Source organism: Oryzias latipes, chromosome 14 (genome assembly GCF_053564925.1).
Source record: "Oryzias latipes strain Hd-rR chromosome 14, Olatipes_Hd-rR_3.1".
NCBI classification, from domain to species: domain Eukaryota; kingdom Metazoa; phylum Chordata; class Actinopteri; order Beloniformes; family Adrianichthyidae; genus Oryzias; species Oryzias latipes.
The window spans coordinates 19,834,272-19,859,319 of NC_136250.1; the positions used below are offsets into that span (position 1 = coordinate 19,834,272).

The window sequence follows — 25,048 nt, forward strand, 5'->3', positions numbered from 1 at the left end:
ATAAATAAGAAAAAAGCATATACATATACATATATATATATATATATATATATATATATACATATACATATATATACATATATATATATATATATATATACATATACATATATATACATATATATATATATATATATATATATATATATATATATATATATATATACATATATATATATATATATATATATATATATATATATATATATATATACATATATATATATATATATATATATATATATATATATATATATATATATATATATATATATATATATATATATTACAAGGGTTAAACCCTTAATGCCAGAATTTATTTTTAGCTACGAATATATATATATATATATATATATATATATATATATATATATATATATATATATATATATATATATATATATATATATATAGATATATATATATATATATATATATAGATATAGATATATATATATAGATATAGATATATATATAGATATATATATATATAGATATATATATATAGATATATATATATATATATATAGATATAGATATATAGATATATATATGAATATTAAAAATAAATTCTGGCATTAAGGGTTTAACCCTTTTAATATCCTAGGCACTTTGACTTTGGGAGTTGGGTCATCTAGACCAGTGTTTTTCAACCAGTGTGCCGCGGCACACTAGTGTGCCGTGGGAGATGGTCAAGTGCGCCATGGGAAATTGCCCTCATTCACTGATCTAAAAACATTTTCCATCTTCAGGATTTCAGCTCTGTGTTCATCCAAACAGGCCCTGATAAAACACTGAGTAGTTAAGAATATAAAATATCTTAAAATTACTTTTTCTTTGTGTTTATTTGATTCTATTAAAGACATTTTGATTAGAATCACAGTACCGCGATTTAGCTGCAGCTATAAGTGTGTAAAGAAAAGTCCCGCCCCTTTAACAGTCTCCGCCAATCATACTTGAAGGCTTAATCACATGTCATCAGTCTGACCAATCAGAAGTGCTTAAAGTCTTCACTTCCTTGTTCTTAATTCTGCTGATGAAGTCGCTCAGTTCTAACAAAAATACCAGCTAAAGCTCGTCTTTAGCTGGTGGTTCATCTCTTAGAAAAAAACAGCCGCAACTTCCTGCTTTTTCTGCCACAATTATCATACAAATCCACGTGAGATTGCGGGGGGGGGGGGGGGGGGGGGGGTGTCGATCAATACAGACCATGAATTTCTGTTTTTTTTTTTTTGGATGCTGGTGTGCCGCGGGATTTTTGTCAGGGTTAAAGTGTGCCGTGGCTCAGAAAAGGTTGAAAAACACTGATCTAGACCCACTAGACAGTGTGCTGAACCTTTTTGCTTCAATGACTAGTGATCTTCACTGGTGTCCATGGATTACATGAAATCTTTCCACCTTTATCCACCTTTGTCATGGTAGGGAGAACACGTCAATGGTCATCTTGACCACATAGGATAGCACAAAGTTTAATCACAAAAAGAAGAGGTTGTGATTTAAATAAATAGACAAATAACGTCCAAGAGGAAATATTAGCACACATAAATTCTGCAGCCATAACACAAAAGGCTCATAGCAATCCTGGAAGCATCTAGACTCCTGCAGCTATTATGAGAGCAGGAACATGAAATGACTGTTAGTTTATTTTATGGATGTCAACTTACAGTGCTCACTTGGCAATAATTTCATATTACTTTATCACTTGTGCTAAATTTTATTGTACAAACAGCATTACTCATGCTGCGTGCAGGGAAAACGCTTCCATCGTGACTCAAAGCAACTCAAGCAATAAGGTTTTATTAGTTTAAGAGGAAGCTTCCATTAGGGGAGGGCTTTTTTTCATGTTTGCTGCAAATTGAGAAGATTATAATTATGCCTAATGGGAATCTCCTTTGGCAATAAGCCTGTTAGGTGAGTCAAAGCTGATTTCAAATATATTTTTTTAAGGATTTAGCGTGACATCGTGTGTTTAATTGTCCAAATGAGGACCCCAGTGCATGTCAGAAAAAGGGGTTATGGGACACAGGGGCACGATTGTTGAATGGATGCAGAGATGCTTAGACCTCTCTCTGCACAGGATCTTTTCCAGGGCGTCAGAGTGCTCCCAGGACAGCTTCCTCCCAGTGGGACATGACCGGAATACCTCCCCAGGGAAGTCGTCAGTAGCATTCAAAATGGATGCCCAAGCTGAACTATGTTCTTTTTCTGAGGTTGTACCGAGGCACTCTGCAAAGGAAACTCATTTCAGCGGCTTCCCTCTAGGACTTTGCCACCTTGCTACCCACTGAATGCACTGTGCAGTTGTGGAGCTAAAATTCACAACAGAACTCCGGGTAGCCTGCCGTCCAATGTAGTAGTGGATCAGAAATCAGTCAATATGGCTCGACTGGATAACAAAAGGAAACTCATTATTGCTGCTTGTGTCTGGGGTCTTGTCCTTTTATTTGTCCCAAAGCTTGTGACCTTATGTAAGAACGAAAAAAATAACAAATCAACCGGTAAGTTTAGGGCTTTGCCTTTTGACTCAGTTCCTTTTTATCCCAACAGAACATTACAATGATGACATGCTGTAGCTACACCACCAACCTTAGCTGACTCGTACACAAGACCCCAAGATGCTTAAACTCCTCCATTGGGGACAAGAGCTCCTCACTTTCACAGAAAGAGAAAAAGATAACTCTTTTCTTATTTCTGTGAAGGTGAGTAAAAAGAGTTCTCTTAGAGTGGAAAATCACTGTCTTGGAAGTGCTTGAACCAGTCCAAGAACATGCTCACAGATCTAATCTGATCATCTTTGGATCTATTTTAGAAGCGTTCCCAGCTGTCTTTTAATGATGATTATACCATTTTTAGACAAAATCCAAACATCTGTGATTTTTTTCTAGGACATAGTTTTTGCAGAGCAACAAAAATGGTGAGCAGTATTGGAGCTTTCCAGCCGTACAGTTTTGAGCAAGATTCTAGCACAGACAAGGTAAACAAAGACGTAGATGGATCTATTTGTCTACAAGTAGCATCAAGTTGCATCAAAGGAAGAGGAGTAAGACTCTCGTGGCCCGCCCAGCGTATTTTCCATGGACATGCCATTTTGGGTTAAATTTTCTTTAACAAATGCCAGAAGAATGTGTTAAAAACACCAAAAAAACAGATTTTTAGAGTGGGTCTAAGAGGTCATGTAAAAAATAAAAAAAGCCAACGGCACACTATCATCTCTAAAAAGCAGAGATGAAACTCTAAAGTTCTCAAACTGCACTCAAGCCCCTGGCAGCCGTACCTTTGAATGCAAATAGAAATGTAAACTCTGTAGGCCGAAGCAAACTTTCACAAGTCTTTCTGGAGTTATTAACTAGCTAAAATCCCTAACTTTAGACTTTTTGGAAAAATTTGCAAGAATAAATGTACACTTAATTTTTCATGAAAAAATATGGTCAGTTCTTAGAATCCACATAATGTTGGAAAGATATCAGAAAAAGCTCAGAATTGCATTGAAATTGCAAGGAACAAGGAAACAAAATATATGTAAAATAAAAAACGTTTGTATCTGTTGGGAAAAACATTTAACTTAGAACTGAGATTAGGAAATTTGGCAATTTTTTTTCTGTGAATACTGTCCTTTAATAATAAAAAAAAATTCTCCACAGTTACAGCTGCAATGGTCCTTATGCTTGAAAATGCAGCAAAAGTAAAGTTCACTGCGTGTTTGTTATGTAATAACTAAAAATATGACTGTGATTGTCCTTGAAATAAGAAAGATGCATACAGCTGCGAGTGGATAATTAACAAAAACTGCCAGAGGAGTAAGGATATGCCTGTTGCGGTTGATGGTTAAAAGCCAGTCAGGCATGAAATGTACTGACATGAAATGCACTGAATGTCTGTATGTCCTATTCAAGTCACCTGATTCACCAGCTGAGAGGGGACTGTTTGTGCTTTGTTAATGCATAAAATCAAAAAGAATGAGGTTTTTAGAGACAGGAAGGGATTTTTGTTTGTATCCAACGTTACATACAGGTTCCCATTTCAGAAATGGGTCAAATCTGAATAATCTGTTAAAAAAGCAACATATTTTTGTTTTAATCTAATACCGGAAATGTACAAAAACTAAGCATGTGCAGCTCTGCATTGTGTGTTTGATAGTAAAGAGCATAAATAAAGCTGTAATCTTGTTTCTTTTGTAATTTTAGAGAAAGAAAAGCTTTATTGTATCAGTATGTGAATGCTTATGTAGGCTGACAGTTTTTTTCTCTAAATCATCACTTTTAAATTCACTAAATCTGCACTGTATGATTACCTGGGCAGTACTTTTAAAAAAAAAAAGTGACATTAAATGCCCCCCCAAAAATTGGTCCAATGCAAACTGTTTAGTTAAACTTGTTTCCAATTACCTGGACCAAATGACTAAATGCATTGTAATGCATGAGTGTAACTGAGAGCCCAGATTTCAACAAAAATTGACTCTCAGTCTGCAGCTGTGTGCAGCCTTTGGCACTTCTACTTCATTATTCTGGCTCAGTGGTCCGTCAGGTTGGGGTCCAGTGGCTTTTAACAGTCGCTGCACTTAAAAAAAAAGCCATTGGCCCTGCCAGCTTCCAGGCTCAAATGAGCTGCACTGTGAACTGCAGTGTCACTTTATGGAAAATAAAAAGAGAGATTAATGAAATATAACCTAGACGAAAGGTAAAAGGAGCAATAGAAATAATTCACCTCCAGGGAGCTATTGGTCTCCCTAAGGATCACACATTATGCATGGAGGAACTTTCACAGATATCAAGCAGATTTTTCTTTTTCTGCTGTCAGAGAGACCCTCACACACATATTTTGAGTTTACTTTTTACTATATCAGTGATACACAAAGCATAACAACCTGTTACAAAGTCGCTACTGCAGGTCAGTCATCCTCCCAGGAAATAAGACAAATATTCAACTGTGGAAAGTTAAAGGGAATTTGTCAATTATTAATTCTGCAAGTTTTCCAATTACAGTCCCACTCCAATCATCGATTGATCTATTTTAAAAATGTTCACAGTAGTCTTTTAACCATGAATACGCTGTGATTGGTCACAATAAAAAAAAAAAAACTCCAAGTTGTGGGTGGGACTGTTGGCCCGGAGTAAGCCTGCCCCCACTTCCCTTCATGCCTTAGTTTAACGTAAAAACACAATTTTCCTCAGAGTGGGTACCCAGTCCTCTTCATCACACACAAAAAGTATTCAGGAAAAATACAGTACAGTAAAATCCAACAAACTCTTCTTAGTCTTTTCATGGCAGCTATTTTAGAAAACTGAAGCCCATCTTGTAAAGCATCAACTAGCATTCTTTACAATTGTCTAATTCTGTGGTATAACTGAAAAACATCTATTAGAAAACCAATTGCTTCTCTTTTTTGTACAAAAAAAGAATAGAAATTGTCATGTGTGGGGTGGCTCGAGAGCCGGTAGGACCCAGGCGCAGAGACGGGAGGCAAACGGGTTCAAGGGCAAGGGATTTAATAATAACAAAAAGCGCTGCAGAGCAGGATGACAAAGCAAAACTCACTGTGGCGTGGCATGAAACTTGGCATGAACAGACGAAGACACATGAAGACATTAAACACACGACCAGAAGTTAATGGACCAGCACAGGAGGAAGGCAGAGACAGAACTTATATACAGACAGGGCAGACAAGACACAGGTGAACACAATCAGGGCAGATGGGGACCAAAGGAAGTAAAACTCACGACACAAGACAAGACAGGAAACCTTTCAAAATAAAACAGGAAACAGAACTTAACCATGACAGAACAAGACAGAAAGCAAAAACCAATACAAAAGAAACTCAAACCATGACAGTACCCCCCCCTCAAGGAACCGCTCCGAGGTTCCCAAAGTCAACTGAGGGGGGGGCCACGGAGGTCAAACCTCGACGGGCATAAGAGTCCAAGGAGTCTGGAGGACGGCCGGGGTTCCGCGCCGTCCGGCGAGGCAGGTCCGGAGGACGGCCGGGGTTCCGCGCCGTCCGGCGAGGCAGGTCCGGAGGACGGCCGGGGTTCCGCGCCGTCCGGCGAGGCAGGTCCGGAGGACGGCCGGGGTTCCGCGCCGTCCGGCGAGGCAGGTCCGGAGGACGGCCGGGGTTCCGCGCCGTCCGGCGAGGCAGATCAGGCTTGGAGTCAGGCTCTGGCGGGTCGGGCCAGCAGTCAGGCTCTGGCGGGTCGGGCCAGCAGTCAGGCTCTGGCGGGTCGGGCCAGCAGTCAGGCTCTGGCGGGTCGGGCCAGCAGTCAGGCTCTGGCGGGTCGGGCCAGCAGTCAGGCTCTGGCGGGTCGGGCCAGCAGTCAGGCTCTGGCGGGTCGGGCCAGCAGTCAGGCTCTGGCGGGTCGGGCCAGCAGTCAGGCTCTGGCGGGTCGGGCCAGCAGTCAGGCTCTGGCGGGTCGGGCCAGCAGTCAGGCTCTGGCGGGTCGGGCCAGCAGTCAGGCTCTGGCGGGTCGGGCCAGCAGTCAGGCTCTGGCGGGTCGGGCCAGCAGTCAGGCTCTGGCGGGTCGGGCCAGCAGTCAGGCTCTGGCGGGTCAGGCGTGGCAGTGGAAGCAGGGACCAGTTGGGGTTCAGGCAGCACCCCCCTGGGAGCTGGAACGGGTCGGGGCGCAGGCGGAACCCCCCTGGGAGCCGGGACGGGTCGGGGCGCAGGCGGCACCCCCCTGGGAGCCGGGACGGGTCGGGGCGCAGGCGGCACCCCCCTGGGAGCCGGGACGGGTCGGGGCGCAGGCGGCACCCCCCTGGGAGCTGGGACGGGTCGGGGTGCGTCCGGGACCACCACTGGACGTGGCTGTGGTGCGTCCGGGACCACCACTGAGCGTGGTTGTGGTGCATCCGGGACCACCACTGAACGTGGCTGTGGTGCGTCCGGGACCACCACTGAACGTGGCTGTGGGGAACGGCGGAGACGACGGCGACGTCGACCCCCCCTCATGGGCGAGACGGCTCCCAGTGTAGTCCGGGCGGCCCCCACTCCAGGGAGATGAGGAGAACTGGGCCTGATCAAAGTTCCAAAAGGTTCTAGTCCTTTCCGCTTCCTGGCAGTAGGCTTCATAAAAAAGCATGTCCCGCTCCGCTGGGTCCAGAATAATTGGCTGGTCCATTCTGTCATGTGTGGGGTGGCTCGAGAGCCGGTAGGACCCAGGCGCAGAGACGGGAGGCAAACGGGTTCAAGGGCAAGGGATTTAATAATAACAAAAAGCGCTGCAGAGCAGGATGACAAAGCAAAACTCACTGTGGCGTGGCGTGGCATGAAACTTGGCATGAACAGACGAAGACACATGAAGACATTAAACACACGACCAGAAGTTAATGGACCAGCACAGGAGGAAGGCAGAGACAGAACTTATATACAGACAGGGCAGACGAGACACAGGTGAACACAATCAGGGCAGATGGGGACCAAAGGAAGTAAAACTCACGACACAAGACAAGACAGGAAACCTTTCAAAATAAAACAGGAAACAGAACTTAACCATGACAGAACAAGACAGAAAGCAAAAACCAATACAAAAGAAACTCAAACCATGACAGAAATTCTGTGATAAGTGATTAAAAAATCAACATTTGTTTGCGCAAAATCTTCTATGTCCTCCAATCTCCCAAATGAGCAAAATATGTAAGTTGAGCATCAGAATAAACTGAACAGCATGACATCTATACCATGCAAAATAAGAAGAAAAATCTACATTCTGATATTATGAAAACTAATACAATTTGGGGGGCCAGTTTAGCTCGTGCTGGTTTGCGGCGCCCTCCGTCTGTGAAACAGGGTTCAATTCCGGGCTGCCCCCTATTCCCTTCTCTGCTGCTGTGCCGGTCCCAAGCCCAGTTGGATTGAGAGGGTTACGTCAGGAAGGGCATCCGGCGTAAAAGATTGCCAAGTTAACCATGCGACTCATCCTCAAGGGAGGGTTGTTTCACTGTGGCAACCCCTGATGGGAGAAAGTGAAAGAAGATGAAAACTAATACAATTTAAAAATGTATGTTAATATTACTGTAGTGGTTATTCAAATATTAATTTTCATTAATACCTTTTTTTATTTTTAAAAGAAAAAGTTTATCTTCTTTCATAATGTGAATACTTTTTTTGCATGTAATCACAGTAATTGTGTATGTTCTATCAATTCAATCAATGAAATCTAGCATCTGATGTAAACAATCAAAGTTTCATATAAATGTAAAAACTATTCCTTTTTTCGAGCACAATGACACTCCTAATTAATTTATGTCAGCAAAGACTGGAAAACTAAAGTTTCAGCTAGTTTCTCCTCATTTTCTATGTTCAGGCGTCTTCCATGAAGAAACATTCTGCTTTGGTGGAGCGTTCATACAAAGCTGCTCAAATTAACAAGCCATCAACAAAGAGAAAGCTTGTTAGTCTGTCTGCCACTTCAGGCTTATTCACATCCCATTAGTACAGCAGAGAGCAATGATGACTGACAGCACAGCTAGAAGAGTTTTTAAAAGCCAGGAGATATTCATTATCACAGAATGCAAAGCATGAACAACATGTGGATAGGTCTTTGCAGGAGAAGCAGTGTGGGAGGCAAAGTCTTTAAATGGTATTAGTCGTGAAAAAGCTTTAACAAAAAACCACTCATGCCTTTTAAAGCTGGTCAGCTCATCAATGATGAAGCAAAAACATGTCTTCAAATTTTTAAATTTGAAGCAACTAAGTTTTCTGGGAAAATTTTACCCACAACCTTTTTTTTTATTAGACATGTTTGCCTAAAAGGTTAAATAATGTTATTTTTTCTGCCAAAGAAATCATCTCAATTATGAAAGCTTTCAGTCTGTTTGACTGCATTTCACAGCTGTACCTCATCACAGAATCTCACAAGGACACCAGGCTGCTTGAGTCACACCACAGTATTTTTCCTTGAATGGTCTGTTTTTCTTAAGCAGGAGGAAAAGCTTATCTGAACATAGGTGTGAACAAGCAAACTCACTTGCAAAAAGGGTTTAGCCCTCTTTGCAAGGGTGAGAACTCTGAATAAAATGTCTTATTTGGAGAATGCTAGAACAGGGGCAGCTGCAGGTGTGTTACACGGTAATTTATCTTGATCAGAATCTAGTTCAGACAGTGCTGGACCCCAACTGAGCAGCTGTTAAATGCTTTGGTCACAGTTGCCCGTATGGGTGGATCCAGGTTGTCTTTGGGCAAAAGAATGGGCAAATGGGTTCGGGACACGCAGGTGGTCTGTTAGAAATTTTAAGATCTGTAAGCGCCCCTGTCCTGTGGCCCGGGGGCCGGACGCCGGGTTTGCTTATGCCTTTGGGGGGCCTTCTCTGCGCCTGGCCTGCGCCTTAATTTTATTCAAGATATGTTGGGTCTCCATGAATGAATAATAAATGATTAGGCTACCACGTTGGTTGAGGCATTTTTACCAATTGAGTAAATTAACAAAAACAAAGCTGCTTTATTTTGCCATTATGTTACTGGTCCGGCCCACTTGAGATCAGACGGGTTGAATGTGGCCCCTGAGGCAAAATGAGTTAGACACCCCTGCTTTACAAGCTCTTTTTGTGATAGTAAAACCTGTCCAATAAAAAAGGCCTTCAGCTCTAATCAAGCTCTAATAAAGAAATATCTGTATTTGTGTCAATATCAGCTAGCCCTGTAATTACTTGGATCAATACCCAAATTCCCAGTATCGCCCACCCTTAGTGAATAAAGCATCTCATCTTTTCCGGTTGTCAGTGCTCTGTAAAACCAAACCAAACTAAGACATTTATTTTCATTGCTCACACCAATAAACAAATTTTTCTTCTACCGTAAAGAAGTGAGTAATGCCATCTTACATACATCTCTTACAGTTCAGACCAAAAGTTTGGACACACCTTCTCCTTCAAATGAATGGGAAGGTGTGTCCAAACCATTGGTCTGTACTTCATATATGTATATATATATATATATATATATCTTTGGTTTCCCATAGACTCCTGCTCCATGAAAGCCCTAAACACAAAAAATCAGTAGACGCAAAAACATCTGGATAATAATTTAATTTTTACTTTAAAACTGGGACATATAAAATTGAAGAAAATCCCAAGGATGAATTTGTGCTTCTGTTCAAGTAAGTTTAGATGTTTGTATTAAAAAAAAATGTTATATGCAAGATTCAGGTTAAATTAATTTTAATTGCAAACTATTTGTGTAGTTGCATTCAGATAGACGGTCTTAAAGGATCCGTTTTAATTTCTCCACATCAGTACCTACAAAAGTCCAGCAGGTGGATTAAAGAGCCATTTTCACTGAGAACAGATAGCTTTCACTCTTTATCAGCCCTTTAGTTTTCTGGGTACCCAAATAGCTGCAAATCTTTCAGTTTTTCATAGCATTTTACATTTGAATAGCATTTATATTTGAGGCTAATTTCAGACTGAGAGCATGTTATGTTTAGTTTAAAGAGCAGCTTTTCCCTCTCCTGTCAGACTTCTGCATTTCAGAGATGTGTTTCTGCCCGCCCCAATGTCCTAATGAGTTTTATAAAGCTTGCTGCTGTTTCTGCCTGAGCTTTGTTATTCTCTTGCTTCTGCCTCTTAACCCTTGTGCTATCCTAGGCATCTGGACCCCACTAGACAGTGCTAAACCTTTTTTCTTCAATGATTTGTGATCTTCACTGGTTTCCATGGATTACATGAAATCCTCTCCACCTTTATCCACCATTGTCATGGTAGGGAGAACACGTCAATGTAAGGGTGGGGTCATAGGATAGCACAAGGGTTAAAATAAAACATTGATGTAATTTATGCCTTTTCCTTGGTATGTTGCTAACTTTCCCACCAGCTAATAAAGGGGCTTAAAAAGATATTTCCTTTGTATCAAAGCATATAATAACAATTTAGATAATTGTGCACACATTCAGAATGTGACAGCAGCACAGATTAGTAACTACACCTCCTGGAAGGGAGGTCAAAGGAAACAGCTGCAGCGCAGATGATTCCAGCTTGATGACACAGTTTTCAGGTAATCCTTGTTACTCTTTAATCTCTTTTTTCAGCCAAATTCTTCAAACTTACATTAATTGTTAACTAGTTTTGTTGTAGGAGTATGTAGAAAGGAATACACTGACATCATGTGGTTGATTTTGCACAACAGCCCCTACTTGTACTGACATTTTTGGAAGGTTTCTAAAGCTGTCAGTACAGCAGATGAGTTGTTCTAGAATTGTAAAACACAGCAATTACATGTTTAGAAAAAATATTTTTATTGATATAATTGATTTTCATAGTTTTGGAAAATGTAGAAATCCATTTGAAGCTGAAGGCAATTATTGATGAAAAGGTTTGTCTGTCATACTGTTTATGATCTGGAGTCTAATTCACCAATGTGGGAAAACATTACAGACATTTTAAAATCGCTGCATTGGCTTTCTGTTCATTTCAGGGTTGATATTAAGATTCTTTTAATGGTTTATAAATGTTTTAATGGTCTTGGACCTTCTTATTTAAGTGATCTACTTTCAGCACTGACATTTTAGTTGGTCCCAAGGTGAGGACAAAATCATGTTGCGAGCTTGTACAGATTTTTAAGAAGAGCCTCCAGACCCCCCTTAGTTTTGCTTTTAGATGATTTTTAATTCTTAGTTATACATTACTTATTGGTTTTATTTTATTTTTTGGTATTTAATTACTAATTTTTTGCATTTCATTCTATTTTTTCATTTATATCTTTACATGTTTCTTTTTCATCATGCATTTAGCACATAATATTTAAACTGATGTTTTAAATTTTAACTTACTTGTGCTATTGTGGAGTTATTGTTGTTGTGTTTTTATGCTTTTACTTATCTTTTGTCCTATGAGGCGACCTTGAGTGTCCAGAAAGGCGCCATTGATAAAAAATTTATTAAAATTTGCAAAAACAGTTCCCTTAGATATAATCAAAATTCTCACTCCCATGGCAGATTTCCTTTAAATAAAAAAATAATAAACATCTGCCAAGAAAAATTCACGTCACGAAGACATGTTTTCTCAAACTAAAATAATTATGCTATTGGAAAACTTCCTTGAAATAAGTGTCTTTTTGTTTTACTTTTTTTAAGATTTAGTTTTTACATTGCAGCTATGCTGATGGACAGGCTGACAGACGAGGTAAGACAGGAATCTCCCTGGACAATGATGTTTGCGGATGACATCGTAATTTGCAGTGAGAGTAGAGAGCAGGTGGAGGAACAGCTAGAGAGGTGGAGGTTTGCTCTGGAAAGAAGAGGCATGAAGGTCAGTCGTAGTAAGACAGAATACATGTGTCTGAACGAGAGGGATCAAGGTAGAAGCGTTAGGTTACAGGGGGCTGAGGTGAAGAAGGTGCAGGAGTTTAAGTACTTGGGGTCAACAGTTCAGTGTGATGGGGAGTGTGGAAAAGAGGTGAAGAGGCGAGTGCAGGCAGGTTGGAGCGGTTGGAGGAAAGTGTCAGGAGTGTTGTGTGACAGAAGAGTGCCAGCAAGACTCAAAGGAAAGGTGTACAAGACAGTGGTGAGACCAGCTCTGCTCTATGGGTTAGAGACGGTAGCAGTGAGACAGAGACAAGAAGATGAGATGGAGGTAGCGGAGATGAAGATGTTGAGGTTCTCCTTAGGAGTGACCAGGTTAGACAGGATAAGGAACGAGTACATCAGAGGGACGGCTCATGTTGCCTGCTAGCGACAAAGTCAGAGAAGCCAGACTGAGATGGTTTGGACATGTTCAGAGGAGGGATAGTGGATATATTGGTAGAAGGATGTTGGAGATGGAACTGCCTGGCCCGAGGGCAAGAGGACGGCCAAAGAGGAGATATATGGATGTCTTAACAGAGGACATGAAGTTGGCTAATGTTAGGGTAGAAGATGTCCATGATAGAGTGAGGTGGAAAAGGATGATTCGCTGTGGCGACCCCTGATGGGAAAAGCCGAAAGAGAAAGAAGAAGTTTTTACATTGCAGCTATCTATCCATCCATCTACATTAGATCGTATTTAAATGTTTTGTATTTTATATTTCTTGGATGTTTTCACTGTCATCACTCTTTTTTCTTTATTTTCCTTTTGCTTATTCATATATTTTATGTCACTTTTATTTATCCAAGCAGGACAGATTAAGAACATTCTTATTTACAACTTTTGTCTGGCAAAAGGCAAGACCTTTTGGGAAAAGAAGGAAATAGGTTGCAAGAACAAGAAAAAATAAACGGAATATAAACAGAAGAAATAAAAAAATAAAAATCTTGTATCATATTTAATTCTCCCTTGTCTCTTTTATTGCAGGCGTCACCATGCAGTATTTAGCACATTTATAGTATAAAATTTGCAAAAATGTCACACTTTTGTTCAAAAGAAAGTTCTATTTTTTCTTGCTTCAATCATGCTTGTGAAATAACCTGATCTGCCCTCTCATTATATTAAACAGATGTGTCTGTTTCTGTTTGTTACCAAGCAGAGTTCATAGCAGTGGTGATGATGATGGCGATCATCATCGCTGTTTGTCGATGCCAGACTCTGTGTGTTCTCACTTAGTGCATTTTCAACTTATTATGTCACATGCTGAACTAACAGTTATAACACATAATACACAAACTAAATCAAACGTTCATATTTGAATCCTAAAAATCTGTAAGATGATTTTAATTATACTAATTAATAAAAGGGTTGTGTCTTGGCTTAATGTAGCAGAAGTGTGGCTTTTCTCATACAGTTTTTTCTTACAATTTCACACCTATGAGCTTTGAACAAAAAAATACATTTTCAAAATGAAAAATATAAAAAAAATGTATCTTGTAAAATGTAATTTTGACATAAATATAGACAGAATGAGCTGAAATACATTTCTTTTTAAGCTACACTTTAAAAAAAAAACAAAGATGGTGGCATCTGTGGGACTTAGAAGTGGATTAGCCCACAATGTGAAAGGAGAGGGAGGTAGGGGAGGAGACCAACGCAGAGGGAAGTAAAGCAAAGTTTGCACTCACACAAAATCAAGGAACCAGAAAACCACTACAGGATATTCTGACGCATCTTGCAAAGATTCAGGACAAAACATGAGGTGAGTCTGCAAACTTTGTTCCATTACGTCTAGGATAATAAAACAAGTGGAAATGAATTTGGGTTTCTGCATGATTATAGAATTCACATAAACCGTTCACTTTTAAAGGTGTGACTTCAACTTTGACTGAGATCGAGTGTTTCAATGCCGACATGCAGTGTTGGAACAGACAGATGTGTTCAGAGATTCAGTTATGCTTCATTTTCTTTAGTTACACATTCACAGCAGACAGCCGGCGGCTTAAGCTGTGGTAATATATTGCCTGTGTTTTATGGTACATGTCAAGACAAACAGTTCCTCTGTATTTTACAGTTTGAATTGGTCATGATTTATTTCAGAAATAAATAAAAATCCATAGTGATTGATTACATTTTGAATGTTTATTTTAGCTAATTTAGTTTTTTTGAATTTACTTTGTTTCAAGATTCCTGATCAGGATTAATGTTGAATTGAGATCAGAAAAGCTCCAAAAGTTAAACTTCTGATTAGCATTTAACCTTTTCTTGATCTTTCAAATTAGTTTAGATATAGATGTAATAGAACAGGAGGCCTAAGAAGATTCAAAACCTTCAAACCGTCTTTTTGTGACCCGGACACTTTATCAAATTGTTTAATTCTCAACATTTCATTGGATTTTTTCAGGTAGTGTGATTATGCATATGTCACATTATTAAAACGTAGTAGATACCCATCTCTTAACTTGCATTTAGTTCTCATTTAGTTAAATCTGCTCTAAAATAACCATTACTTTAAATTCCTTGCACAACATAAGGCCAAAGTTCCCAGGTTGCAAATGAAGAGCTGTGTTGTTTTTCATACATGTTTTCCCATTACGGGCATGCATTTCATAAACAAGTTTAAGTCCTTAATCTTTTCTTGCTGTGTCTCAATTCTTAAACAGGATTTTTGCCTAGAAAGCAGATTAGGGATTTTTCTGTAGATTAGCACAGAGCGTGAAATATAAATATGTTAGCCTATGGCCCGTAAATTTGATCCTAGGTCACTCATGACAGGATAGTGTTCAATTTTTATCTAATTTTATCGTCTTCCAAAGCCAGAAAGTCAGCAGAAGGATATACTGGAAGACAATAGTAGTTTCTTTCTTTTGAATGAATGTACTTTGAATTGTTGGGTCACTAAATGTTCATTCTTGTTGTGATAGAAGAGGCTGAGCAAACATACATATTAAAGTCTCTAGTAAAGTAGCCACAGATCTAACCAATTTGGAGTATAAAATACTAAAGCAAATAAAAGAAAAATAACAAAAAAGTTGAATTTGAAACTTTGAAACTTACTAAAAAAACATAATTCTGCTGACAGATATAAGCATTTAACATTTGCTCTAAATCATCTTAATTTTTTACTGATTTGTAGCTGTTAATGACAGATGGATCTAATCTGATAATGATCTAATCTTAAAATATGATGATCACACCAAGTAAAAACTCTCTTTTTAGTACAAATTTGATCTCAATTATGAAACAACATAAAGACTTTTATAATCACAACTATCATGGTCATTAAATCTAACCACAAAGACAAAACCGGTATTGAAATCAGTCTGTCAATCTGTGAATTCCTGTGTAGAAGTTGTTTTTTTAAATGTTTAATTGGGGTGTCAGAATTCAGGCCTCGAGGGCCGGCGTCCAAACAACCACCAACCTGCCTTTGAAGCTCCTTATTGGCTAAACACACCTGATCCAGGTAATCAGCAGCAGACAATTATGGATTATAGAAAACCATGAAGAGGCACCCTTCAAATAGAGGCTTGTGTGACAAGGCACCTAGTGGTTACTTGGTGTACTGATCTGGCTCCAGTTACTTTGGTTGTCAACCAGCCTGAGACAGAAAGTGCAGGTGTTGTCAACATTGACCATTTTCTACCTTTGTGATAAAATCATAAAATACCCCCAAAATCATTTTGCACCTTTTGTGTTTTGTTGTATTTTATAATATCTGTTAGCACATTTTTGCAAACATGCACTTCACTAAAGTGTCTGCAACAGGAAAATAGGTTACATCGAAAACCCACATTGTTTAAAATGAAATAAAAAATATTTTCATTATATATAAACTTAAATTGATTTTTTTTATTAGTGAGAACTATATTTGAACAAAAAGAATCAATATCAATTCAGCAAATCAGATTTATTCTCTAACAAAATGCTTATAACTCAGTATGTTTTATTAAACAGGTGAATCACCCTCTCTCGATTATTAGCATATTTGTTTGCAACTCAGTACTTATCTGTGTTGCCTCTATTGGACTGCTTTAGTCATTACTGCAATGTCTTCATGTTTGTAGATCACTGGGCTTCAAGAACATCAGCTGCTGACATCTGCAAAATTTATTACTTAAAACCAAACACACCATTATTAAGTTAAGTAGCAGTATTTTAGTTGAAACATATTACTTAGTGTGTTTTTACTAAAACATGTAGTTCAAGGGATAACATCTAACATTTGACATGTTGCTACATTGACATGTTGCCATTTCATCAGTGCTTTCTAGAAACTATAAATGTTCTCATTTTCTACACAAAGGCTGAATCTGAATTGATTCCCTTTCCCTACTGATTCTCCCTATTCTAACCATTTATCCCTCAATGCCAATAGATATGACGTCATCGGTAGTCTCAGTTTAGCTGCGATAGTGTGTTCCTTCCAGTGCTAAAATACATAACATCTATTTTATAACTTTAAACATCTGTGCTTCAGACCACACCCAGCGAGGAAATGCATTTCTACTCCGCGCCACAGTGCGACGTGAAATCATCCTACCAAGAGGGATAGCCAGCCCTAAGTTGCTACAGCTCCTTAAAAAACACTTTCGGGCACCACTACAGTTTCAAACACCCCTATAATTGGATCAAAAGGGAGGACCCATAGATATAGAGAAGCAGTTTGGCCTAAATTGGAGTATCATTGCTGGATGATTAGACTAGATTTGATTAGATTTGGATCAATACAAAAAACAAAAACACATATATCAAATAATCAAATGCATTGATTAAAAGAAACAGAAAAAAATAACATGAATGTAAGAAGCGTATAACTGAAATAGAGAGTTTTGCAGTGATGCATACAATACAGACTTGGGTCGAATTATTACCAACTGAAGCAAACTTGAATAAGGAAATTGTAAAAAATGGAACAGAGCTGCTCCCACAGCATCAACAAATAGCAAATACATGGTCATCCAGTCCTTGTCCTGTTTATAATCACTAAAAAATGCAAACACAGGAGCTAATAACTCTTTACCTTAGAATCTGTGTGAGAGTTTCAGACCTCTTATCATCTGTACACAATATATTTAACTAAATATTGGTTTTGCCAATGTGTCTGTGTTGATTAAGGGAAGTCAGTGTTAGTTCACTTCATGTCTTTTTTTAAACCATTGATTTTCACTGAACAACCACCATTTTTTGTTTTAACTAAACAGTGTTTTTATAAAATGAGTTGATTCAGTTTTTCAGGCTTTTTTGAAGTTCAAACTAATCAAGCTAAACCTGTGTTAAAATTGTGCAGCACACTATAAAACATTTATGATATGATAATTCCGTAAAGTGGATATTTTTTTTTTTCTGTATTGAAAGGACAAAGACACTTCTGGCTGTTGCGGACGGACATCATCACATGAAATTAGCTGTCCTGGAAAATTAGTTTAGTTGCTCATGAACAAACAAGCCATAAAAACTGCTTTGTTTAGCGCAGGCCCTGGCTCTCTGACTTAAGGTTTTATAAAAGCACATCAAGGCAGATCAAAACTGTGATGCTTAGAGCTGGTTTTGGGGTTTCCTTTTTTTTTATTTTCGGCTTAATTTTTGCTCAAGTAAGCTTGTAAAACATCACCTGTGAGAAGCTGTATTTTCAATACAGACCATTATAGTTCATTTAAATGTGTAACTTTATCCCTTTTTGACAAGTTCCAGTTGAGTCTCATGGTATAAAAAACTTGTGAAGGCAAAATGTTAATTATTGTGACACGAGAACAGAAAGCAGAATTTGTATTTTTTCGGTTTGTTGGATCTGACTGTATTAAACTGCCACTCCAATCATATTTGGATTTATTGTAAAAGCGCTCACAATGGCTTTTTTGCTTACGATTATGCCAATTTTAACCAAAATAAAAAAAAGACTGACATTTTCTAAGACTTAGTTTCTGCAGAGCGGTAGTAGTCATAAATTTACCTCTGACTTGTGGTTGGAACTGTTGGCGCGGTGTCACAAGAACAGGCAGACATCTGGATCCAAATGCAGCAGGTTTATTAGCTCAGCTAAAAGTCCATAAAGCAAAATCGGGGTGAGGCAGGAGGGGGTCAATAAGAAGCATTAGAGCATAAGAGAAGTAACAGTGACAGGGGTAATCAGAATCAGAAGTTCTAAAGCAGAAGACCATTTTTGGAGTTAAATCGAAATACTGAATACTGAATTTCCCACTCTACCTGTGGAGTAAATATGGTATATCAGGTGGTCCAGTTTTCCAATCTCAAGTCAGTTATCACATCATTCTTTGTTGTGAGCATTAATACACTGACTAAGTCAGTCAAGATCAATAAAATCAGAATGAAACCCACAAATCCCTTCACATGAATTGCTATGCTTTTTAAGATGTAGATAGTTTTAGTTTCTCAGGAATATTAGGCAGAATCTGAATTCTTCCTTTATCCCTCGGGTTTATGCCTTTCCTTCCAATTGTATTGGCATTTGGAGGGATAAGGGTGTCCGAAATAGTTTTTGAAGGGGAAATCCTCACAGGGACAGAAAGCCCTTGTTGTGTTTAGCAGCGCAGGAAAAATGTTTTTTTTCACGTGAATGTGCTTTGAAGTGGAAAAATTTACATGTAAGTAATGACTTTTTGCTTTGGCATGACTTTTTAAAGTTATATCACTGATGTTGCACTGCAAATTTTGTCAATCTACCTAGGATTATTAATCTTAAAACTAGCTGTAAAATCTTATCGATCTTGATTTTAGATCAAAACAGCAGCACGTGTAAGATTATTAAACTTGTTTTAAGAAAAATATGCAATACCTTTCTTGATCAGTTTTTAAATTTAGATATTAGTCATTTTACATGCAAAACAAGAAAAAATACTGCAGGCCTGGTTTAAGCACAGGTTAAGGTCTTAATTTAAGTTTATTTTAGACGTTACCGAATATTATCTGATATCCAAAAATGTATTTGAATACTGATGTTCAATAGCTCATACAATATTAATAGGATAAACAAAAGATAAGTATTTTTTGTTTTTTACTGCAATATCATCATCAACCTTATATTTGATCAAACACTGATTTTGAAATGATATGATAACCAAGCATGTTTTCAGCATTTAAAAACGTAAGCAAGATTAGGTATAGCTATTTCATAAGCAAGAAGGTCTCTGTTAAAACAGTGTATCATAAACCTGGCTTCAATACATTGTTGTCTGCATAGTCAACAATACATTGTTACCACAAAATCTTTTGTGTAGGTCCAAAAGTAAGTATTGTTTTATTTGCAGAAATGGTCATTAGAGACCTTTCACAGCCATATTTGTAAAGATTGAGAACAAGCCATTTCACTCTAACAGCATGATGATCTGATTAAAATTAAAATTAAACAGTACTTTGCAATCCACAGATGACGCAATCATAATTCTACCGCCCTTGGTTTGGGCAATACCTACTCAAGATTTTGTGCAAAGACCTATTTTGAATCGAAAGATTGTACAAATCAAATAATGATTATCTTGCTTAATCAAATAAGTTATTTGTTATATCAACCAAGGTTTACGTAGAATAGTTGATCTTTTAAAATATGTATTTTTCATGTATTTTCGTAATTTTTTTTCAATGGAACATTCCGGTTCTGAGTGCTGGCAGCTACGTGCTAGCATGGATGACCGGCTAATATTGATGACATTATATTTTTCAACAACTCTCTTATTCTTATTCTGCCTTCAATCTTTAAAATATCACAATGATGTGAAGTTGTGTTGTACTCATGTGAACTGTTTTCATACCAGATTGTGGTTTTAGTTGAGCTATGTAACTAAACTACTACTTGACCTTGCTTTGGGATGACAATAACCAGGAGACTCATAACTTGGTACCAACTACAACATTTAATATTAAAAACAGCTATTTAAAGCCCATGGGGTGACTATGGCGCAGAGGTAGAGCGGTTGACCTGTGATCAGAGGATTGCAGGTTCTGTTCCCACCTGCCAAAATTTTGAGTCAACACATGTAAAGACTTAGAAGTTTAAAAAAAACAACAAATGCTGTTTGACCTATCTGTGTTGTTGGAAATAAATTTTTCCCTTGCAAAGAAAAGAAAAAAACAAACAAAGGGGATACACATTTTATTGGGTTAAAAAAGAAGAAACAGTTTCTTTGATAGGTAAATGTTGCCAGATTATTTGATGCCTATTGATGCATTTTTCTACTAATAGGAAAACAATGACTTTTTGATTTTTGTTTTTTCGTTCACACATTTGGCCAGGAAGCTAATCTGATCATTGCATAGAATTTTAAAAGTGTCCACAATAATTAAACACATTACAAGTGTAGATCGTTGAGAGCTTTTGTATTTTGTACGATAAAATCCATTGGTGAAAACCGATTTCTGAGGCAAACTTGTTACCAGAAAAATCAGGTTTTCACAGGCCCCTATGCAGAGCAAAAACCTGGTTTCCACACCTAAACTAACCTGCATTCGTTATGCAGGGTTTTTTTATTAGAAAAACTTTACATTGGTTCACGGATTATTTCCAAAACCAAGGTGATTGGGTAAAGCAGATTGTAACCAGGTTACTTCAATGTCTCTAAACATACCTACTGTTTCTGTTAAGTAAATGTTGCATTTGATGAAACTAAGTAAAACTGTGATTCATTGATTGCCTCAACTCACAGGTTTTCCTAATAAAACAAATTAATTTTTAAGACCCAACTGTTTTTTCTTCGTTTCAAATAAATGTTCTTTTTAAATGCAGTTTTGGTATCGAACTAGATGTTACATGGATTAACTAACTACATACAGAAATGAAATTTCCCCATTGTGGGATTAATAAAGTCATAAAGTCATCTATCTATACTTCAATAATGACGTGATTTATTTGAAGTGGTTAGCGTGTTTGTTAATTATTCATGTTGTTCTTTTAGCAGGTAGCCAATTGATTCAGAAGCAGCTGCTGTGGCACAATGGGAAAACACACGGCAGGGAAATCCTTTCCGCTTGATTAAGTTCCAAGATCCTGCAATGGCAAAGTGACATGGAAGCAGTGGAGAACATTCAGAAAAGTGAATGAACGACTCAAAACCTTTCCAACTGAAAAACCAGCTAAAATCAACAACAACAAAAACCAAGGAGGCAGCCATGGTGGTCACGGCTCTTCGTTGGCTGGTCCTCGTGTCCGTCATAATCATCACCATTGGCGGCAATGTGCTGGTGTGCTTGGCAGTGGGGCTGTGCAGACGACTTTGGAGATTATCGAACTGCTTTGTGGTGTCGCTGGCGGTGGCAGATCTCCTTCTCGGGCTGCTTGTGCTGCCCCTTTCAGCTGTAGTGGAGCTCCGCAACGGCAACTGGCCCTTTGGAGGAGCTTTGTGTAACATCTACATAGCCCTCGATGTCATGTTTTGTACCTCCTCTATCCTGACTCTCCTGGCAATCAGTGTGAACAGATACCTTGCTATCGCATCTCCTCTCAACCACTCGCGGATTGTTACCCCTCGAAGAGTGGCTTTGGCTATCATTTCCATTTGGGCTTTATCCCTTGCAGTGTCCTTTTTGCCCATCCACATGGGCTGGAATACAGCAGACTACAGGGTGCAGAACTTGGACTGGCTCATGGGAGATGAAGACCAGGAGGGGCACTACTGCCAGTTTGAATGGAACAATAACTATATTCTTATCTACGTCTTTGCCTCGTTTTACCTGCCACTGGTGCTCATGTGTGGAATGTATTTGTGCATTTTCAAGGTGGCGCGAGAACAGGTCAGTGTGTTTTCTGTTTTATGAGGTCACTGCTTAAGGTTTAGGTTACTATTGGGGAAATGGAATGCAACATTATTTCAAATTAATAATCTGCATTTCAGTACAAAGAAAGCTAAACTACATTTGCTGCTAAAGTTTGTAGACCTGTCTTCCAATCCTTTGCGATTTCTGTGTAAAAAAAAAGACTAAAGATGGTGCACTTGTATCTTATTTATATCTTAACATAATCTCACAATGAAAATCATGTATAGCCTATTACTTTGTATGATTACCTAAGATATTTTTGCGCACTATAAGGCACACATAAAAACCTTTTTTTAAAGATAGTGTGCCTCTGAGAGTTACACAGCATTCTGTCAAAATTTCTGGTTGTGTATTATTGTCAATACACTAACGCGGGTAACATGTAGCATTATCAGTGGCTTTTTTCAGTATTGAAAGTTAGCGTAGTCACAGTGACGTTTGTTTGAACGGCATCAGTTTGTTTTTTTAGGTGTAGAAAACAAGATTGGAAATATTGTAAATATGCTAATGTGGCTAACGCTTCTAACATGTAGCTTACTACATAATAGACCATTCATTGGTGGTGCGCCTTATAATCCCATACACCTTACGATGCAGTAAATACAATACTATTATTTAAAAATATAAACTATCAAATAAATACAAGGAAACCTGCCTTTCTGCAGCTTTTTGATCTTTTTGTATATTTTTCCCAGCCTCTGATGAACAGATCATGCAATCTAAAATGTTGTTGGTTTGCTGCTAAGAGGAATTCTCATGTGTCAAGAAAATGAGGAAGTAACAAAATTACAAACTGTAGAAAATCATTGGTCTAAAAAGACAGGATCTGAAACATTATCAAACTATTAAAAGCTCTGTGTTCTCCTTTAAATTTTAAATGTACATTTATTTCATCTGTTGGACATTGTATATTGTTTCCAGAACTGGAAAGTCCAGCAATTGCAAAAACAAACCTCTAAAGAGGCAACATTTACAAAAGTCAAAGTCCAGAACTCCGTTAAAATCTCTGCATAATTGACTTTCTAGAAACTGTGTTGAAATGAAGCAATGCTGTAAGTAAAACTAGGGCAATGATCCTCAACAAGAATGAAGGATAATGTTGCTGTCAAAGGTGGGTCATTCAACTGGGGCAGATACTTCCAACTGTTTACGTATATCTTTCTTGACATACAATTTGTTTTAATGAATAGAGGCGTAAAGAGTTAAAGATGAAAATGAGAATATACTGTACAAACTTTTGCACATGACAGTAAATGTGGCTGCTATGTTTATCTGTACTGGTCAGATCAATGCGGAAATTCAATTACAGTGAATAACCTCTTCTTCCTCCTCTTTCTGTCTCTCGCTGACCTTTAGGTGAGACGTATCCGTGCCACCACGCCATCATTTGCACGGTTAGCGAAAGCAACCATCGTCCGAGAGCACAAAGCCACAGTGACCCTGGCTGCTGTCCTGGGGGCATTTGTGATCTGCTGGTTTCCGTACTTTACCTTTTTCACCTGCGTGGGCTTGATGGAAAAGACGAACCCTCCCAACATAATTCATTCCGTTGTCCTGTGGTTGGGCTATTTTAATTCAACCCTTAATCCGATTTTGTATCCGGCGTTCAACAGGGATTTCCGTCGGGCCTATGCTCAGCTGCTGTTCTGCAGAGGTCCATGGCACAGAAAACAGAGCTTCAGTAACATTTCTGCGCACAAACTACTGTCCTTCATTAATGAAATACGAGGACCCCGAACCCCTGACACACCAACAGACTCTGCTAACATTGAACCCAAGGAGAAAACCCTCCCTGTATGTCAGGGGACATAAAGGCAAGAGGAACTGACAACCTATATAATGCAGCTATATAACATATGTTTGTACAGGACTTGTACAATTCAGAAAGAAAGGCAAAAAAACATGGTTTTAACATAGAGATTTTTCATAAAAATAAAACATCATATCTAAAAATCCAAAATGCAATCCTGTTAGTAAAAGAAAATGTGTTTTTTGTTTCTCATTGCCTTCTATTTTTTACCTAGTCCAGGTAGCTGAACAAATATATCATAAATAATGAAAAAGGTAGTTAAAAGTTTGCAAACTGTTTATCTTCTCTCCCTTCAAGCCTGGAAATGACAGTAAATGAGTTACCAGGAAAGTGATTTTCTATGCAAAATGTCTGTATGTTTGACTTGACCTGTGCAGAATGACCTGGAGAACTTCAGAACATTGAAGCACTCTAACTGAGGAAAACATCTTTTTATTTTCTTCAAAAAAAAGGAAATATATAAGATGTAAGATAGTGTAAATAGCCGTTAAATTACCATTGTAATAACCCTACATGCTACGAACCAAGACTTATGGATCTCAATTATAAACTGCCATTTAATGGAAGCCTATCTAGCTTTTCTAAAAAGATTTTGAAAAGAACATTGACATTAAAATGATTTGTAATTCTTTGTTTGCCTATTAGCCTCCAAAATAAAGATCTAAGCATTCAGTGATTAATTTCCTTGGGATATGCTTAATTTGATCATCACGATCATTTGAAGTCCGTGAACTATTCCTTCTGACGAAACACATGGATAACATGTTTGTAGAAGTATTTATTTTCTTTCTTCAGTTTTAAAAGTCTCTCTGCCTCAATGGAGATGACTGGAGATCACTGCCATTTCCTGAGTTTAGCTGCATAATCCTCCATTTAGAAAAATTATGCTAAACAATATTAAAGAATAGCTGTAACCTGAATAGCCTAAACCTTAACTGCACTTGATTTGCTGCCACTAGCGCCCTCTGCCATGAGGCACAAATACTGCGTGCCTCACCTGGTGTATTTTTAATGCGTAATTTTAGTGGATAAAAAAGACTGGGTCACAAATAGGCACTATAATCAGACAGTTGGTGGGAAATGGAAACATGAATTGATTAAAGATAAAGTGTGTATTTTATGATGACAGAAAGACTGAAACAGTAAAGCGTATGCATCAGCTGCTGCTCAGTCAGTGTGTGTGGCGCAGTCTGGGTGCAGGGAAGG

At 38.3% G+C, this 25,048-nt stretch overlaps 1 protein-coding gene across 1 annotated transcript; it reads left to right on the forward strand.

The window, feature by feature from the left end:
• The first annotated feature begins 13,947 nt into the window (after positions 1-13,947).
• Positions 13,948-23,998, forward strand: hrh2b (histamine receptor H2b). The gene is made up of 3 exons (XM_023962908.2): positions 13,948-14,026; positions 21,174-22,008; positions 23,389-23,998. Exons 2-3 carry the CDS (start codon positions 21,316-21,318, stop codon positions 23,842-23,844), a joined length of 1,149 nt encoding a protein of 382 aa, XP_023818676.1. The 5' UTR covers positions 13,948-14,026; positions 21,174-21,315; the 3' UTR covers positions 23,845-23,998.
• Positions 23,999-25,048: the final 1,050 nt, after the last annotated feature.

Excerpts from the sequence above, each read along its gene's own strand:
- hrh2b (XM_023962908.2), top strand. The coding sequence starts at position 21,316 with ATGAACGACTCAAAACCTTTCCAACTGAAAAACCAGCTAAAATCAACA. Across the intron at positions 22,009-23,388 it reads TCAAGGTGGCGCGAGAACAG|GTGAGACGTATCCGTGCCAC; the intron begins GTCAGTGTGTTT and ends GCTGACCTTTAG.